At 39.4% G+C, this 20000-nt stretch overlaps 1 protein-coding gene and 1 long non-coding RNA gene across 2 annotated transcripts in view; both read right to left on the bottom strand.

Moving 5' to 3' along the window:
* Window positions 1–4294: 4294 nt before the first annotated feature.
* On the bottom strand, window positions 4295–6991 carry LOC137994906 (uncharacterized). Its single transcript, XR_011122214.1, has 2 exons — window positions 6354–6991; window positions 4295–5193 (listed from the first exon to the last, which is right to left on the bottom strand). It is a non-coding gene; the product is annotated as an uncharacterized lncRNA (long non-coding RNA).
* Window positions 6992–7619: 628 nt separating this feature from the next.
* Window positions 7620–20000, bottom strand: part of LOC137997511 (neuropeptide FF receptor 1-like) — a 23180-nt gene continuing 10799 nt past the window's right edge. The window contains exons 2-5 of the mRNA XM_068843558.1: window positions 12398–12550; window positions 9899–10163; window positions 9245–9505; window positions 7620–7985 (exon numbers count right to left, since the gene is read on the bottom strand). Of these exons, the coding sequence (XP_068699659.1) occupies window positions 7818–7985; window positions 9245–9505; window positions 9899–10163; window positions 12398–12507 (804 nt within the window). The 5' untranslated portion in view covers window positions 12508–12550 and the 3' untranslated portion in view covers window positions 7620–7817. The remainder of the gene's footprint in view (window positions 7986–9244; window positions 9506–9898; window positions 10164–12397; window positions 12551–20000) is intronic.

The following is a 20000-nucleotide window of genomic DNA, read 5'->3' on the forward strand; positions in this document are numbered from 1 at the left end:
ACGAGCCTGTCCGAGTGCGTATCCCCGATAAAGGATTTGGGTCGCAGATAGTGAAGTGGAGTCCGGGTGTGGTCTTGAAAGCGGATGGAAGTCGGTGGTATTTGGTCCAGGTGGGTGGCTCAACAAGGCGTGTTCATGCAGATCATCTCATTGGGGCACTTGGTTATAAGAACAGGTCAGCTGATTTGACTGACTCATTTGAAGAAGGGAACTGTTCTCTAGAATGTCAAGGTGTGTTAGTATGGAGGCCCGTTCTGGTCAAAATTCTGATAATAAACTTGTCTCACAAGACAGTTTTTCAGCCACCGTTATACCTTTTAACGGCCTGTTTTGTATTTTTATCGGTAATACAAAACGGCTTTTTTCGGTGTGTTCCTAATTACTTTTAACAGCATAAATTATTTTATGTAAAAGGGCCTGGTTATTATTTTTAAAGGTTTCATCTCCATGTCATCACATCTATCCGGCCAACCATTCAAAGTATACTGATACACCTTACACAGTTAAGGATCTTTGATAGTTGCTTCAGCAATGTCCACAGCCATAATTGGGAAGTTCTCACGAACAGCGCCAACAGTATACGCCTCACCCTCCATAGCAACTCTAGACTCCTGGCACGGCAATTTCGACAAGCCATCAGCATTTGAATGCTCTTCTGACCTACGATACATAAGATCATAGTCGAAAGCTGACAGTACCAGTGCCCATCGCTGTATACGTGCTGCAGCAAGAGTTGGAACAGCGGGCTTTGGACCCAAAATTGGCTGCAAAGGTTTGTGGTCGGTCATTAGTGTAAACTTGCGCCCATATAAAAACTGGTGAAAACGTTTCACCCCAAACACCAAGGACAAGGCTTCCTTTTCAATTTGTGCATAGTTCCTCTCACTGGCACTCAATGTTCTTGATGCAAATGCAATTGGCCTTTCCTGTCCATCATCCATTACGTGCCTGATTACTGCTCCAAGACCATAAGATGAGGCATCGCACGCCAGTCGCAGTTCTCGTTTAGCATCATAATGAACAAGTAGGGCATTCCTGATCAGGCTCTCTTTACAACTTTCATACGCTGTCTGCTCCACACTTGTCCACCTCTAGTGTACATCTTTCTTAAGTAACTGGTGCAATGGTGCAAGGGTAGTGGCTAATCCTGGTAGAAAACGTGAATAATACTGCACCATGCCCAGAAACGACCTCAACTCGCCCACATCTTTTGGCGCTGGAGCATTCTTTATGGCATCAATCTTCTCTTGAACAGGATACAAGTGTTTATTAAATATCTTTATTAAATTCACACTGCATATATACGAGTAAATTAACATATGCTAATATGTCACGCTAATATGTCACACCACCTACCAACATCAAAGAATTACGAAGCATCCTTAGCATGACTGGTTACTCCTCAAGATTTATTGAAGATCATGCGAGCATCACAGCACCACCCGAGAGATTTGACACACTAGAATAGTTCATGGAACTGGACACCAACGAATCAGACGTCTTTTGAGACTTTCAAGAAAAAAACTGCAGTCAACGCCAGCATTGGCCTACTTTGTCGAAGTCGAAATCTACAGAAATCAGAGTTGATGCAAGCCCAGTTAGATTGGGAGCAATCCTCACACAGAAAAACGACACTGGTGACTCTCTCGTCATAGCCTATGGGAGCATGTCTCTCACCAAGACAGAGCAAAGATACTTGCAAACAGAGCGGGAAGCATTGACCGTTGTATGGGGTGTAAGCACTATCATTTATATTGGTATGGCAAGCCAGTAACAATGTATACAGACCATAAGCCTCTAACATCCATCTTCAGCAATCCTCTGTCAAGGCCAACGCCTAGGATAGAGAGATGGTCACTCAGATTACAGTCATATCAGCCCAACATAGTGTATGCACATGGCCAGACAACCCAGCAGATTACTCTTCAAGGCACCCGAGGAAGCAAACTCAAACCAATATCCGGGAAGAGAAAATTGCAGAAGAATGCATCAATTTCGTCTCACAACACTCAACACCTGTTGCAATCAACCTTGAAGAAGTTAAGAGAGAAGCACTGAATGTTGAAAACATAAGAAACAACAACTGGTATCACTAGAACACTGAAGAATTAAGGTTGGACAACAAGGCTTTCAAATCATTTCAGACTGTGAAAAATGAGCTGAGCGTTAATGCAGAAGGCAACCTTGTTTCAAGAGGCACAAGAATAGTCATACCGGAGTCTCTGCAGAACAGATCAGTAGACATTGCTCATGGAGGTCACCAGGGAATGGCCAAGACAAAAGCAACGATCAGAGAAAAGGTATGGTTCCCCTTCATTGATTCACTTATTGAGGACAAGATTAACAGCTGTTTAGCCTGTCAAGCGGTCACAAAACCGTTAATCAGAGAGCCACTACAGATGTCAAGACTCCCTGAAGGTCCATGGATTCAAGTCTCAGCAGATCTTTTTGGTCCTCTACCATCTGGTCAACACTTACTAGTCGTAATTGATGACCACTCCAGATTTCTGAAAGTCGAAGTTGTGAACTCAACAAGCGCTGAATCAATTATTCCACACCTGGACAATATAATACCTCGACACCAGATACCTGCTAAGATTCGAACAGAGAATGGGGCTCCATTCAACTCTGAGTCATTTTCAAGATTTGTGCAGCACATGGGAATACAGCACAGAAAGATCACGCCATTGTTGCCTGAGGCCAATGGAATATGTGAACGTTTCATGAGGAACATTAAGCGAATTTGCACAACAGCGAACGTAGAGAACAAGAATTGGAGCTTATATTCTTAAGAAGCTACAGAGCAACACCACATAGTTCAACTGGAGTCCCACCTCACACAGTTCTGTATGGACGAGCAATGAGAACAAAACTTCCAGAGACAATACGCAGTTTCTCGAAAGGTGAAGAAATGAGGATCAACGATCAGTAATCCAAAGATGAAATGAAGAGATACACAGATCATCGCAGACATGGTACACGTGCAGACGGCGAGCGAAGCGGAGTAGGAACATTATGTAACTTGTTTGTCCTAAGAAATAAAGCGTTGAGTTTATATAGCGTACGGCTGAGTATCTCTACAACTGGTTTACTGATTAACTTTATTTCCACTGTGATTAGACCTTGGGCAACCCAAGCAGAATTAAGTAGGATGCAAACAGGGAAATATGGAAATCAAGAGTGAATTGGATAAGTTTTGATCTATCACTTTGCGGCCTTGCCCCAGCACAGTCACAAATAGATTTATTTTAAACTACACTGCACGCGAAACAAACAAAGGGCGTCCAGTTTTAACCAATCAGAAGAAGGCATGTCACGCGCGACTGCTTCTGCCATGTTGTTTTCTGGGACATGACAACTGATTTTCGCGGAAACGGGTATTCTAAAAATAGATTCATTTGTGACTGTGCTGGGGAGCCCACACATGCCATAACAACACTTATCCAATTTACTATTGTGGAAATCAATTAGCACTGGAAAACGCACGGAAAGTCTGGGGAGAGGAAAAAATAATAAGCGGATCACTATCAAGGCTTGAAATTTCATAACAACAAATATAATATGCGGTTTTAACAAAATGGTAAATTCTGGTTATGTTATGTCAGTGAACATATCAGATACAGCAAAGACAACATAATGATTCCAGGTGATCTGGTGACGTCATTGCGCGAGACTGGGGAGAAATTTTTAATGCCGTATCCCAAAAGGCAGCACGCGCATCACTGTGAGGAGGTTGAATGATGGTGGCCACTACGCTCACGATGTTTGCTGTCGGGAATTGTTTTATTCTTCACTAATACCGTGACTTGAACTCATAATGTTGTTGTTAATATGGGAAATGTTGATTTGGACGGTTGGAAAACATCCTTCGACGGCAAATCTGTTCCGATTTGGATGGAAGCTTCGTGCAGCCATACAATTTACTAAGCACAGTATTAACAGTTTCTCTTTGGTTGGGGAATGATGACTATGACACTGTCAAAGAATGTGCTGGGGCAGTTCATGAACTAAGTGGAAAAGCCCCTAGCAAAGAAAAACACAGGAGGTTTGCTAAACAAAATCTGGGAAACACTGGTTGTAAAAATATCTGTGGAACACCCCTCTCTGAGTAATACCCTGGAACTTCCGACCTTGGGTTTCGATCTGCAGAGACACAGTGTCTGCGGATTGCAAAAATTGCATCAGGTTTGTTAGCTCCAAAATGATTAATTAATTGAACCTTTCTTTCGAAAAAGGTCATCAAACTTATGAGTATGTACACTTGAGTTCTTTTAAAGAAATGTTCACTACTATGTCCAAACAAGCCACAAATCAAATGTATTAATAAATATATTCATGAGTGTTCCTGTTACTTTGCATTTAAGAAAATGTCATCAGGATTTAAAAAGATCCTCAATTAAGCATTACAAAACCAAAAAATCTATACAAATAAATTTTATATTCAACATACTCATAATTAAGTATGAATTAATGAATGGTGTAATTAACAGGTTCCATAAAAGGATAAAATACCTCAAATAAATTATTATTGAAAGTAGAACTGTAATTGATTTTTTTTTTCTCACAACAATTCATGTGCATTAGTTTTTGTTGTAGCTGTTTTTGGTAGTGATCAACAATTTCTGGTAGCCCTCAAAAAAGGATTGGCCAAGTCTGTATTAACGCCTTGAGGAGAAAACAGTCTAGTTTGATGAAGTTGGTGTTTTGGCATTTGGAGAGAGAATGCCTTGCATTCATTCTGAAAAAAACAGGTTTTAGAGGAACTCTTCTTGAAATCTTATGTACATTTTGTAAAGGTCTTGATAAAGTATACAGAAACCTCCACACACCTCATGATTTGACAGGCGATGAATATGAAGTTCAGGCACGCATCCACCTTGGCTTCCTGGCACTTCAAATATTACTACTTCCGTTAAACAGATTCTTACTTATGTTGGATACTATGTGGACAAGGCACTTTTGGATGCTCAAATTATTTGTCTTCCCATAACATTACAGAATTTCAAAGATGGCATCATGCAGACTGCTCACAAACAAAAAAAAAATCATTGTTATTTTCTGGAGGACAAAATGCTCCAATTTCAAAAGAGAAGTATCAAAAACAAGTAATTTGGCAGCAATTTGCAAATGAAGTCCTTGAACTGACATGCAGAGAGAGCACTACCCTGAAGTCTTCATCAACATACATGTAAGCTGAAAGGAAAAGACAGGATGTGAATGAGGGAAAAAATGGAACGAAAAAAATGGTACCTACGGTAATTATAATCAATCATAGTAAACATAACACTTTAAAAATTTTAATCATCTCTATGTTTTTTCTATCTTTTCTATTTTACAACTGGTAAATCACAAATACAGTACTAGGGACATTTTCTGAGGGCAAAGTGTCTCTGAGTGCACTTTTAAATTGCACTTGACGTGTGAGAATTTGATGTAGCAATGACACAATACAGGGGGTAATTCTCTTTTTGCCAAGAAAAAAATTACTCTTAACACTACATCTGACTGCCCTTTAGAAATTGCGGAAAAATTTTACAAATGAACTGACAGACCATACATCAGACCAAAAAAAAGACCAATAAACATGTCAGTATTTCAATCAAGCAGGTTATGAGTAAAATGTTACAATAATTATTGAACAACAGGTGTGGCACCAAGTTTACCAGCTGGACACTAATCTAATTGAAGAGACAAAAATCAGAGCATGATCCTTCATTATTTATGAACAATGTGCCAATAAAAACGCACTACGATGGTAATACGACTGAGTGGAGTCCAATTCTGTAATTACACAAGTGATTAACAAAATTGGACAACCGCATAGTGGGAGTCCGATTTGTTTAAACATGAGTATGATTACAGACCGACTTGGAGAATGTGAAGTCCTGTTACCAATTAATCATAACCATTACAGTTTCAAAGAAAACAAATGCATTTCTTTTCACTGTCTAATGTTACAAATTCGTTCATTTTGGACAATCCCCGGTTTGGTAGGGTAGGTGGTTCTTGCCATGGTTATTGTGCTAAATTCTGTGATTGGTGCTGAGTGCACTTAATATGACTGGCTGATACAACTATATAATTACAGGTGTCCAAATACAGCCAACTGTCTGATTTCACTGTCCGATTACAAGCCTACACAATACATTAATTAGTGAAAAATAAAGCAGTTAATGTACCAATCAAATTTCAGAAAATTGCAAAGGTTATGATTAAGCTTTTTATTTGCCAACTTAGAAAAACATACTACTAGTATCCAGCTCGATCGTGCACTATTATATTACTTTTAAGTATTGGAATAAAAGTACTCTACGTGGTGAATTTCAAATCGGTGAAATTACAAATGTACTTACTACTTTCAGGGTGAAATAACCCAAGATTCGCCAGGACAAGGCAATGTTCCAATCAAAGTAAACAGACGGCTGAATGAAGTTCAGTATTCCGAGGATATCACGTTGTTAACCGATGAGCTATGGCAGTGTGCACTAAATAATTTCAGCAACACGTCTATTTCTTTAGTAACAAAACAGTCTGCGAGATCATTTCATCAATGCAAGTTGCCACAGGCAAGCATAAGTTTTCATTTGCAGTCTGTTCAAGCGTCGTTCGTTTCATGGGAGCCCTCAGATCTTGAAGTGCAAAGTCTTGACAAGTCCCCCGAGCCACTGTTTTTCCATTCAGTCCACCAAAGTTGAAGACAATGAAAGTAAACGACTGTTAATAAATTTTTCACATGTCGTTGGTTTAGAACTAGGCGATGACTCGATAGTAGTGAATGTTTAGTTAGAGCAGCACAGCTGGCTTGCCTGCGTATTCTGAACACACTTCCTTCAGCAAACAAAGCTGAATACCCCATTAAAATGCAATGGTTTTAAAATTACTCACTACAAAAACATACTGATAAAAAAAACCCTTCCGATAAAGAACTGCCTTATTTACCCTCACGGCGCCATCGTTGCATCCATGGAACACATTCTGAAGGCTAGGCGCGTAAAGAATTCTGTGCGGCATTAAAAATAATTTCTCCTTGAATCTGATTGGTTGATTATTTGCGGCCAGATCACCTGGTTGTCAACAAAGGGGTTCGGCAATTATGTGTACATACTATGTGAAGAGACCTTTAAACTTACAACCATCGCTCTTTGTATAGGTTTGGTCTGGACTCTGACAAACATGAGTACTTGAAGTCGATTTGTTCACCCTATGTGTGAAATTGACGTTCAAAGCCATTTAAACAAGTCACAAGATGTTTGTGAAATGTAAGAGACAACTGCTGATATGCTCCAGTCTAAACATGCTCCAATTGACACTAAGCATGGTAACAGCTAACGTACAAAAAACTTCAGCTGCGATATTTGCACTCTTGATCTCTCAGACAAATAATAAGGTTTTGTAACACTCCAAAGCCAATGCATTTGCACCTCTGTCACGTGTTTTATTCAATCACAGGGCTCTTCTCAGACACGTTATATTAGAGGGGCAGTGAAGCCGTTTACATAAACCCTGATATGAATAATCGATCATTGACATTTCTTGTAGGAAAGAGGAAAAAATGTTACAAATATAAATTGATAGACAAAAATAGTAATCACGTTCTATAGCTCATATTTTGTTAAAATTTTGTGGTCGGTGGCATTTGAACCAAAACAAAGCTCTCCTCTGGAGCGAATGCTTAGTGATACCAGAGTCTGATGATTCGTGGATGATCAGCTGTGATATTTCTTTCACTTGCACATAAACTATTGCATAGCATTCCTTTCATCTTCTCTCTGAATCTGTGGTTTATCAGAGCATAGGCAAACGGGTTGACAGCTGAATTAAAAAACAATCATGGTGTGAGCAATGGGAAATGCAACATCGCTGATTACGCAGAGGCCAAACTCCTTCAAAACGTGCATTACGTTGTCTGAAATCCAGGTAATTTCAAAAAGTGTAGTAACAGACAAAACCATCAAGGTAACTCGTTTCCGTACTTTCAAAACACCCTGTGTAAAAAAAGGATGGTACGATCAGGATGGTACCTACTAATTCAAATATATTTTTGCCCCGGTTTATGATTATGCAGGACATGTAGATCTTAACAAGTGTTATTGAAATCTAAAAAGAAAATTAGGGGTAACCACGCAATTTTCAAAGATTTATGATTTGTAAAAAGCTTTGAAATACAAAGCAATGTATGACGTTCTTTCTCAAGTTGAAGCTTAATTATCTCTCAAAAATGCATGGCTACTCCACAATTTTCTTGTTGGATACCAAGAGTACTTACCAAGATCTACTTTCTCCGGATAGTTTAAACCGTGCAAAAATATCCCTGTATTAGTAAGCATCACCGATAGGAGACCAGAGTATCTCGAGATGCGTAGAACGTATGCGCAATAACAATAGTAGGCACCGTCCTTAAATCACCAATTTTGGTGATGACGGATGTTAAATCGTGTAATTGAAAGGACGTGTCCAAGGTGGAATGCTAAGAAGCAATAACATGTCTTTTTGATTCGGGGAACAAACATTACACCCGAGATGTTTTTCGAAAGTCGAGAATACGCATGGCATGTCGTAGCCTTGACGCTTAAATGTTTAATCAATAGATTGTATAGGTCATGATAGGGAGCAGGGGGGGAGGTGTTCGAGCCAAACATTTTGTATGAAATGAAAGTGGTCCCAGCTCCCAGATCGTCTCTAACAGAGAATAAGTTAATAAGCAATATAAATGTTGTAATGTTGACCAAGAGTCTCTTACCCAGGAGTAAGAATCTGGTATCAGGTTTGTCCCCATCAGCGTCCGAAAAGTGTTTGTTTTGAAACCAATTTTGTGGGGAAAAAAAAAATAGACCAAATGTTGAACATAATTCAGATTTCCCGGAATTAAGATTCTTTGTGTATTGTATTTGCATTATAATGTAGCGTTCAAAGTTAAATGATATTGAAATACCTGGAGAAAAACGTTTTATAACCAAAGGGTTTGAATTGGGTAAAACATTGAGGCAGCCGATTTGGTTTGATTTTTTTTTTCTCACAAAACGTGGTTGAAAAACAGACAATCTTCTGAAGCTGATGGGGACTTGGCCAATTTGGGTAAATCTTACTCTTGGATGATAGACTCTTGGCTCCCCATCATAATAATGTGGGCTTTGACATTAATGCATAGATGTCAAGAAGTGTCGAGGCTTTTTCCTCTTCCTTAGAGTGTCCGCTTGGAAAGTCTTGACAGCCTCACATGCACTGGTAATAATTGCGTTCCTACCTGCCGCTGATATGGTCTCTCCTCTTGATCGTCACGTTTGAACCATAAAGTGTACACAACGATGGAGTAATAGCCAATCAACAACAGGGATGAAATGCCAACAAAGGTTAAGTAAATGAGCCGATAACTGGCCTTTTGCAATTTTTTATCATCCCAGAAGTGATCACAAGACCTTACAGCGATCTCCCTTTCAAAGCTCTGTATGACGAATCCCCGGGAACTCAGCAGAGCTGCAAGGATCCAAGTACCTGGGATAATAACCTATAGGATGGGATTCATGAAACTCTTAACAGTTTATGAAGAAATTTAAGGAGAACAAGTTACAGGAATACGAAATTAAAACTATTAGTTTTCGAAAGGGAAATGTTGGAAAGGTGACCAAAGTACTTTCCAAACTTGACTGACGACTGGTTAGTATTTACTAATTAAAATGAGCTTTCTCGCCCGTAAAAGTGCAATGAGAAAGGGAAAGATACTGAGAGCAGAAGTTTGAAGCTTAAATTTCATTTCATTTGATGGGGGACCAACATTTTTAAAGTATTTCTACTGTTTGATTCAAATTTGACTTCCCATGTCAAGTCTCCCATGCCAAAGGCCTTTTGAAAGTAATCTTTATGTATACAACGTATACACTCTGCAGAATAATCAGCGCACCTTCAATTTTCGCCAAGTGAGTTTTTGCTGAATTGAATGTGGATGAACTACAGCCCAGTAGCGTTCCCTTGCAATGACAATCAGAGTGAATACGGAACAATTAGCTCCCATCCACGCCAACTTCTCCAACGACAGGCAAATTGCATTAGCAGGTATTTCATCAGGATTATTAAGAGAGTGACGGTAGATGAAATAGGCAAAGAAGAAGGTAGGATAAACGATGTCCGCCACAGCACAGTTCAAAAGAAGATAGTTGAAAGGAGTCCTAAGACATAAAAAATAAATTAATAGCAAGCAACCGATTCAATCAATAGCTCTGAAAGATATTGTCTCAGTAAATTCAAAGCGTCAGGACCATCTTATATCCCAGTGATGTTACGTTTCCCAGCAAAGGGTTTTGGCTTTGTGGTTATTCTGTGCTCGATAAGCTCGCCATATTGATTCAATTAAAGTATAATTTAACAGGATATTTACACTCACAGACTTCAACTCTCAAACTCTAAACGCCTCACAGGGAACATATGAACATCAAAGATATTTGTGAGACGGGAACTACGGTTTACAGTCCTTATCCGAGAAGACTTGAAAGGCTAACCATTTGCAGATGTTATTACAAAGGCAGCACTTTCTCCTCAGTTATTTAAAGACCCTGCGGCCGGAGTCGAACTCACGACCTCCCGCATGGCAGCCCGGTGCTCAACCAACTGACCCACGGGTGCGCGGCATTTGGTCCAAATCTTTATCCAAGGGAACACAAGGGCAAAGCAAACAATGAAATACCGAGTTTTGTGGCAAAGTGGGGTAGGGAGGGTTAGAGAACTCACACACTCTTTGAGAAGAGTAGGGGATGAATTTTCCTGTGTTGTGGCTGTCCTTAATTCGTTAGTGTATGGGTGGGTAGGTATAGCAGGTCCATATAACCTGTATAGCTGCCAATACTTCAACCTGCTCGAACAAATAAATAACAAAAAAGCAAACAAACAAACAGGGTCTGGATGGGGTTAACTGACAACTGACAAATAGCGGAAAATTCTAACCGACACCTGAGATTTATGGCCGGTTTCACTGAGAACTGACAAAACATCTTTGATTATCTTTGATAATCAAAGACAAAGCCAAATTGTTCCAGGAATCTGGAGATTTCTCCGGGAATCGGAACACTTGGAATTTTTTCCGGGAAACACGCGAGAATCCCGGGACATTGCAGAAAAAAATCGGGACATCGAAGGAAATCTTATTTCACGTTTATATTTAGGCTAACCTCGGTAAGTTAGGTTACACAAGTAGTAATAAACGGCAAATCTTAGAATATATGCCGGGAATTCTAAAAATCTCCGGGAATGGAGCCCAAAAATTCTGGTGGATGATCCAAATTTCAGGGACGACTTAAGTTAAGACCTAATATTGCTCAAACAGCGTTTGTTAGAGTTGTTTCCCCCTCCCCCCTGTTATTAAAAGCTATCGTTCGCTTCTATCGTCTCTATTCAGCATTCAAACGTCATCGAACTCGCATGCCCATAAATGGTCATAAATAATTGGCCGTTTTTGTACTACCGTATTTATGCGATTAAGCGCCGCGGCGCTTATTTAATTTTTGGCACCCCAAGTACAGTGCTTATTGGAGGAAAGCACTTATTTAAAAATTGGACGCCACAGAGAAATATTTCTGTACGAAGAGTAACAGACACGTCATTTGATAGTCACCATTTGAATCTTACGGCATGTTCTTAATGGACGAGCAGTGAAATACAATCACTTTGAACTGAAGAACATCGGTTTTGAGGCAAAGAAATTCCCCATGCTGTGTTACAGTTACCTTTCAGTGTTTTTTTTTAATTTGAAGAAATTCCTTGAATAAGCACCGCATTGGGACCGCGACGCTTATCCGGGGGTAGCGCTTGTTGCAGTAAACTGGATAGTTCGTTTTCTCCGGGTACTCTGATAGGACCCTGTGATCGAGTTTAGGACCCTTTCCCTAGCATTTTACGCAGAGCAATCCTGAGAGAGGCTGAAGATGAGTTGACACTTTACCACGGGCCGACACGTTCGTGAAAGGCTCATCATCAGTGACCTACACAAGTGGTTGAATACCAGACTGACTCCAAAGACGACTTGAGGACCATGACATGGCACCTCCATTTCCATGTTTCTGAAGTCCCGTACGAGCTCGTCTTCGGCTGTATTTGTAAGATACATTGGCTGAGAGCATAAGAGATACTAACTCTGATGTCATCAATGAGCAAATTGAAAATTTTAATTAGGCATTAATTTTAGCAGTTCTTTCTAATAAATTGGAATGATGATGAAGAAATAGTGGAAAATAAGGATTTTGCACTTAACATATTTTAATTAATTTATTTATGGGTCAAAGAGGAATAATTTCAGGTATTCAGTTAATTATTAACAGCCAGTTAACTGACAACTGACACATAGACGACAACTGACATTTACACCCCCCATTCAGACCCTTTTTCAATGGTGCTGATACTAACTGTGTACCTCATATCACGCCGCATTACGACGGCACATACTAGTAAGTTTCCGGCGATGCTTGTAATGGCAATCAAACACCTGACTGTTGCTATGATGATATCAATCGAGTCAAACATGATTACTGAGTATTTTGACCCAACCTGTAAGTTTTTCAGTCACCTAAAAAGAAAAAAAATATATGCTGTACTAGTATTTAATTAATTTCCATTTAGGACATCCAACGTTATGTTAAGGTTAATTGACACCTGTCAAAACAGCGTATCCGCTGACCAGTATCACGTGACCATTTCGCAGGCCCAAGTCTACAGATCATCTAGGTCTAGGTTTTTTTAAAGATGACTGCTTGCCAGGCACTGGTTTTCGATCAGGCTCAAGCAAGGTTAAATTAGGCAAGAATAAATCACACGAGAACTCCGCCTTTAGGCTTGGCAAAACCTGTATATTATTCTTCGCTTGTTCCGATTATGCAATTCTACAAGAGTTTCGCCCGAACGAACAAAAGGCAAAAGACTACAGTATACGTGATACTCGATTATTAGTCGTTCTTAAAGTTTCCCCCGGACGGACACACTCACAGACCACAGTAATGTTAGATTGATTTCTAAAGTATCTTAAGGTAAAATCGTAGAATTGGAAAATGATTTCTAAAGCATCTTAGGGTGAAATCGTCGGTCAACATTCGCGGATAATAGTGCACTGTTACCCTATGACGTCATAGATTTTACATTTTTGCCCGCTCAGTGACTTCTGGCGGAAAAGAGTTTTATTGTTAGATGTCATGTGTTCTCGAAGAAACCAACGAGAACGCGCGCACCTGGGAGAAAAAAAAAAACTAAAAACTCACTGATCTAACAAGAATCACATAATTGCATACTAAATTGCTTGGAGAAGGGTGTGATCATGGCAAATTAGGACAATCGTAAAATATGAGTTTTCGCATCCGATACTTTCGATTCTCCGATTATTTATATTCTGTTTTGACATACGATTCTTCCCATTGTTCTGATTACACGATTCTTCAAATTATACCGATTTTTAGCGGAGGTCCGAGCGGGAGCCTTCGGCGAGGAGGACCATTGTTAAAAAAATAGGCACGCATTGCGTACGTGTGGTAGTGCAGTAACACAGCGCTGTATAATTGTCAAATGAGCTGCGTTTTGTCTTTCAGGAGATTCAAGTTATCTTTGCGTAACATGTAGCCCTAATAGTACACGATATTGTTTTGGTACCATATATCATTATAGTGCCATGGTAGATGTCTTCGGTAAATAGCCCCTGAGAAGACATGTGGTTACTAGTAAAATACTGAACCAAGAAAGATTAAAGAAAATAAAAAGGGGAATCGAAAAACATTGGTTTCGAGGCTGAATTGTTGATCATTTTCAAGTTGCCATTAAGTTAAAACTCCTTTTTCACCACAAGTTTACACGTGCACTCTGAGCACCTGAGAGCTTCCTAAGACACATCTTTATTGAAATTAAGCCCTGTCCGGCGGGGTTAGTATTTGGATGGGTGGCCTGAAAATACACGACTTGCCGTCAGAAACCTAGCACCAAAAATTCTATTTTAAAGCTCAAAAATGCGAACTAAGCAAGGTACAGATTTTGTTAGCCTGCTTTGTGCAGAACAAATATTGATGCAAAAGTAGTTGCTGAAAAGGAAGTTTTCGAGAATAAAGTATTTTGCCATCAGCAACAAAATTTGCGACATGAAAACAACATAAATTTTGAACAGCAAATGTAAAAAATTACCATTAGCGAAAAACATTTTGGGAGATTTTTGCTACGTTCAATTTTTTTATTTTTACTTTTGGCTGCACAAGTAAATCGAAAATTGACATCCAATTCGGCGCGGGCGCCGTGATCAATTTACCTGGCATGTTTACTCGCGAAACAAAGGATACTTCTGTGTCAAAATGATGCCAAGACACCGTGTTTTTGTTTTTGTTAGTCTGATTTTTCTTTCTTTCGAGTGTTTTTAAGATTGATAAGATATGTGCGAATTCAACACAAAGATCACAATCACCCAACTCTTGAGGTTGACCACTAGGGGTGGCGAATGGTACCTCCAAAATCTTGGCTTTCGCATACTCTTCATCCGATCTCGAAATCTTGACAGTGTTTATAGTGTTTTTTTTTTTTTGGTTTAGAAGTCTCGCATTTTTTCCTCAAGATCTCAAAGTCTCGGACTTGTTATCATAGCTGAGCGTCTCTGTCAAATGGTAGCTTAGAGTTATCGCTGTGACACGAAAGTGCTGAAAGTCTGTGTCCGTTTGAATACTCCAAGGAAACCTGCTTATCTTTAAATTTCCGCTGACAAGAATCATGAGCATCACCGTATCTTACATCGATTATGTATTCCACTAATTTAAGTGTTTGACGTAGTAACATGTGATTGTTGTCATTCGAAGCCGATTATATCATGAAAACGAAAAAGAGAGTATCGGAAAACGAACGCAAAATTTTCCTGTTGTTTATAATTGTACTTTACAATAAGAATAACTACATTAACAGTAAATAACTGCAAATGTAAATATAGCTTCACACAATGAACGACTAAATGCTTAGGTTTATTCGATTTCTTACCGGTCGTTTTGCTAATCCAATATTTAACCTCAGATTGAGTGGTGGCTTTTGTGGGTCTTGCTTTGATTTTGCCGTAGGAGAGCACTTTCAGAAGCTTTTTTTTTCCAATATTTTTTTCTTCCCGTGCTACATCTGTCTGCTTCTTCTTCGTCATTCACAAGTCTATTACGAACAAACAAACTGACCAGCTCCCAGTTGGCTTGTTATCTAATTCGGTAGAGGACTGCACCGGTATCGAGGAGGTCTAATATGGGTTAAACTCCAGTACAAACCTGATTTTTTTTTTCAGGCTTTACTTTCACTACATAAGTAGTGTTCATAACAAATCATAACTGCCATGATCACTCTCATCTTCACATCTTCGACAGTGTCAACAAAACGTTGGCTGCGACGATTCTGGTCGTTTCACTACAAGTTGTTTGATTAGGTCAGAAATTTGAGTCAATGCACAACAGAATTTGGCACGCAACCAACCTTTTTTCTCAGTTGAAAATAAGTATATTGTTGACAATGGACAATTAAAGGTACTTTTGATTGATCAGTCGTGACTTTATGGTTAAGGTATCTTGTGTACGACTGGATTTATCATTGATGGGAATTCAGCTTTGTATCAGTATTAAGCATAGGCAGCCCAATGTTCTAAGACGAAGTCAAGGCTGAAGTCAAGATTTCCACCGGAGTCAGCTCAGAGGCGGTTTGCGACTAGAAAATCCATCCCAACCGCGGCTGGCGATCATGTGAAAGGTCCCGGAGCTTGGGTCCGAGGTCCAGTTAACTCCACCCGATGAGGAACAGTTATCTCATGTACAACACGTACCCCATCCCCACAGCGGCTTCTCTTAACCATGGAGCTGTTCGAGAAGCCGGTGTGGGGATGGGGTAAGTGTTGTACATGAAATGACTGTACCTCATCGGGTGGAGTTAATTGGACCTCGGACCCAAGCTCCAGGACCTTTCACATGATCAACAGCCGTTAACTTCATCAGCTATCGTGGAATCGGAAGCAGAAAATTCTCATTTCCAGCCAAGTGCGTGGGAATTTGTGACGACGAAACATTCACCGAGGTTCGCAAATGATGTGGCTTTAGCTTTGCGTGAAAAAATCGCGCCTGGGATGGATTTTCGAGTCGCAAACCGCCTCTGAGCTGACTATGGTGGAAATCTTAGTGTGCAGCCTTGACTTCGTCTTAGAACATTGAAAACACGGAATTCGCGGAACGGTAAAATAAGCTCCAAAAGGCAGAAGAATATACCAGAGGTGAGTCATTTTCATTCCTTTTATTGGATGACCGTTAAATTGAGCGTTTTTTAGGCTTCATAATCGACGGTATTTTATTTCCCATACAAAGGTCCATTGGTTATATGCAAATTGGCCTTTTACCATCTAAGGAGGATAGCCAAAATTAGGAGCTATCTGTCAGAGGAGTCAACAATAGAGCTTATACATGCTTTTATAACTTGCAGGTTAGACAATGAGAATGCCCTTTTATACGGACAACCAAAATACCAGATTCAGAGGCTACAGTCTGTACAGAACTGCGCCGCTCGTCTTGTTAAGCGTTATCCTAAATTTGGTCATGCTTCACCATTACTTTCTGAGCTCCATTGGTTACCAGTGGAGCATCGCATTGTTTTTGAGATCTTGTTGTTGGTTTTTAAATCTCTGAATAATTTAGCCCCTTCTTATATTAGTGATTTGATAACACCGTATATCCCTAGTCGTAGTCTCAGGTCATCCAATCAGTCTCTTCTGGTTGTCCCAAGGTCTATTCAAAAGTCTTATGATGACAGAGCTTTCGCAGTGGCTGCCCCACGGTTGTGGAATGCTCTGCCCATTCATATGAGACAGCCTGGTTTTTCGCTACTTTTAAGAAATGTCTGAAGACTTACCTTTTCAAAAAGGATTTTTTTCCATTATTTTGTGATTTCATGTGATTTTTGTCTTAATTTTTAATTAATGTAGTCATTATCTTTTTAATACAGTATTGTAAAGCGCCATAGAGCAGTTAGGATATGGCGCTATATAAATCTATTTATTATCATTATTTATTATAACTCGTTTAAATTCTCAACGGCTGCCTGTAACGCAACATCGCTTGCACTCATACTCTAGTGACACGAACTTGGGCTGCCTATGTATTAAGTTGGGTCTTTAAGTTCATTCAGCTTATACTGAAGGACCGTAGAAGAATTTCGCAGCATGCTAAATACAATTAGTTTAATGTAAATGTTAATGCTTTGTTTATAGTGGAAGTGCACTTAGCTATCAAGCTAATTTACAGGCACCCCACTTTTAACAATGTGAAAGAAACAATTAAAACTGAACAGAAACATTATCAAGAACCCAAACTAGCAGGAGGCAACCAGTTTGCTATTTACAAAGCGTGGTAGAGTTGATTCCGGGACAACCGGAAACAAATCTTAACCAGAGGTTAGAACGGGATTTGAACCCGGAGCAGCCGCATGCAAACCCAACTCCCTAACCACTCGACCACTAGATCATAACCACTCGACCTAACCACTCGACCTCTAGATCGTAATTTTAAACTCGATTAAAACAAAAAGTAGGTAAGTGAAGAAGGTTGTAGCGAACGTTTTTGCTACTGTAAAGAAACGAATTGTAGCGGAAGCGGAACGACTGCTTGACACTTTAGCACCACGTGTTTACTTACCGGCGATATCTGTGAGGAAGCGTTACAGACCTCCCTATGGAAGTGCTACAAAAAGTTGCAAAATTGTTGAGACACTGTCATTAAAAAACACCTTTTCTAGCTTCCAATACCCGCAGTATTTAGAATTTAAACCTTTCCCACTTCCCTTCTCCTCTCCCCCTTTCAATGTTGACTGTTTAAGTTTGCAACTATTTTTTTGTCTTGCTAGCAACACTGATAAGGGAGGGGGGGAAGTAGGGCTGCAGTGTGAGAGATAACAGGTAAATAAATAACACCCCAAAAAAGGTGAGGTGTCTCCACTATTTTTGCAACTTGTTGTAGCAACATTTGTTTCCCCGACTGTCGTCAGGTGATTATTACGCTATAATCATCACCTGAGCGGTTTTTTCAAAATGGCCGGAAGCCGTTTTCCGAGGTGACAGATGAAGAAAGTAATTGTTTAAAGGAAATGCACATTTTTCAAATAATCACCTATGTAATTTCACAAATAAAAATTATTCACCTCGCCTTTGGCGAATAATCAGTGTTAAATATCATTAATCACGGAATAATTAACCTACCGGATTTTTTTCTGAGACTTTTTCGCCTTAGCCGGTTTTTTTCGAATCACAGAACTTTCTTCTGAAGAACAATCGTCTGTATCTGGGTCTACGTGATTAATGGAGATCATTAGATACTATTATTACAATGAACAAAGTGAGTTCTGAAACACCATTCACACCTTTAGGAGTATGTAAGCTGACTAGAAGCTTAGAGTAGAAAAAAAACGTTGTAACCTGATGGATTCATGGAAACTACACTGTTCTTCGGGTAATTTTGATTTTGCAAGAAGGCAAAAAAGTTGAAACAAGCTAATAGAAATACATCTTATCCTTCGCAGGCCTTAAATCTTCCTTTTGGCCCAAGTTAAAGAAGTTAAACCAGCGCGAGTTATTCATGATAAGCTTTTTTGTTCTATGATTTCTGGTCAACTTTTATGCCCTTCTAAACAGCATAGACTGTGGTCTTGTAATCCCTGTTGCTCACTTGCTTTAGGTATTTTTGTCAGTATATTCTGCGTAAAGATATCGTACAAAACCAAGCTGGTGTAGCTTGGTTTCCGAGGATCCTGTGCAAGGATTCTTTGTAAGCTAATGTACTAAACAAAGGAGACTTTTGTCTGATTGGTTGATTGTTTTGCTTGTACCCAGGTTTTTTTTACGCGCGCGAAATAACAAACAAAATGGCGGCCAAAGATGTCTTTTTCGATTAGTTTTATAGCAGCAGCGACGTGTACACCTTTTTTTCTTTCGGAATAGCGGTAGTTCAGTGGCAGAAGCTGATTTCTTTTAAGTCTTTCACTTTCGCGTGGTCGATTTTTCATCCGTGGCTTCATGCACAATTGATTTTTCCGAGTTAAATTGTTGTCATAGATCGATTGAGGTGGTTGTTCAGCCGAGGCCTTGCTGTCAAGTCTGCTAAGGTAAGATGAATTCGTTATTCCTTTTGTTTTATTAATAATCTCAAGCCATAAGTTAGCGCATCCTAATAAATGTCCTTTAAAAAATTGGTGTATTTTATTTTCCTTCTTGTCCACAGAAACATTATACGAAATGCCAGCGTTGTCAACGCCTTCTTCACCAGTTCCTACAATGTACTAGTTGCAATTAGCAACGTGTGTGGAGGATTTACTAAATCGCCGTGGATTGAAATCGGAGGGTAGATAATAAGGGTACTGTAGTAATTTGTAGGTAGTTGATGAATGTGCCAGCTATTGTTATTTCCTATTATTCTGAGCCTTTTAAATTCGCTGGCTTTTCAGGAAAAAATATGTATTTTTTGTGCTTGTGGCTGGAGAAAAATGTACTAAGCTTGTACTTCATGTTGATTTAAAGACAATAATTTTGAACCTCTCAATGATGACTTCAATTAGGCATTTACATTACTTTTCCTATTCACGTGCAAATGCTGCTATTTTGTTCCTACTTTTAGGTTAAAAAAACCCCCGATTTTCTCATTTTCTGACCATTTTACCCACTTGACACCCTGTAAATATTTGTTTAAATTGTATATCATGTGGAGGGGAAACCTCTGCAATGCAGCATGCCAAAACACTGTAGGGAAGATAATTTATTGTTTAACTATTTTTATTAATGTGCCAACCAAAGGCTCGCTGGCTGTTGAAACAAAAGGTTCTTTTGTTCCTGTGGTTGGCACATCAATGCTTGTCATCAGATATCTTCCCTATATATAGATGAACTTCATATTTACAATAGCTCTGAACTACTAAGTGTTTATTAACTTTAAATTTAAAGAAGAGTAAATATCTTATCTTCAATCCTCATCAGAAAGTAAATTTCAACTTACTTCCTT

Source organism: Montipora foliosa, chromosome 3, assembly GCF_036669935.1.
Source record: "Montipora foliosa isolate CH-2021 chromosome 3, ASM3666993v2, whole genome shotgun sequence".
Lineage (NCBI taxonomy): Eukaryota > Metazoa > Cnidaria > Anthozoa > Scleractinia > Acroporidae > Montipora > Montipora foliosa.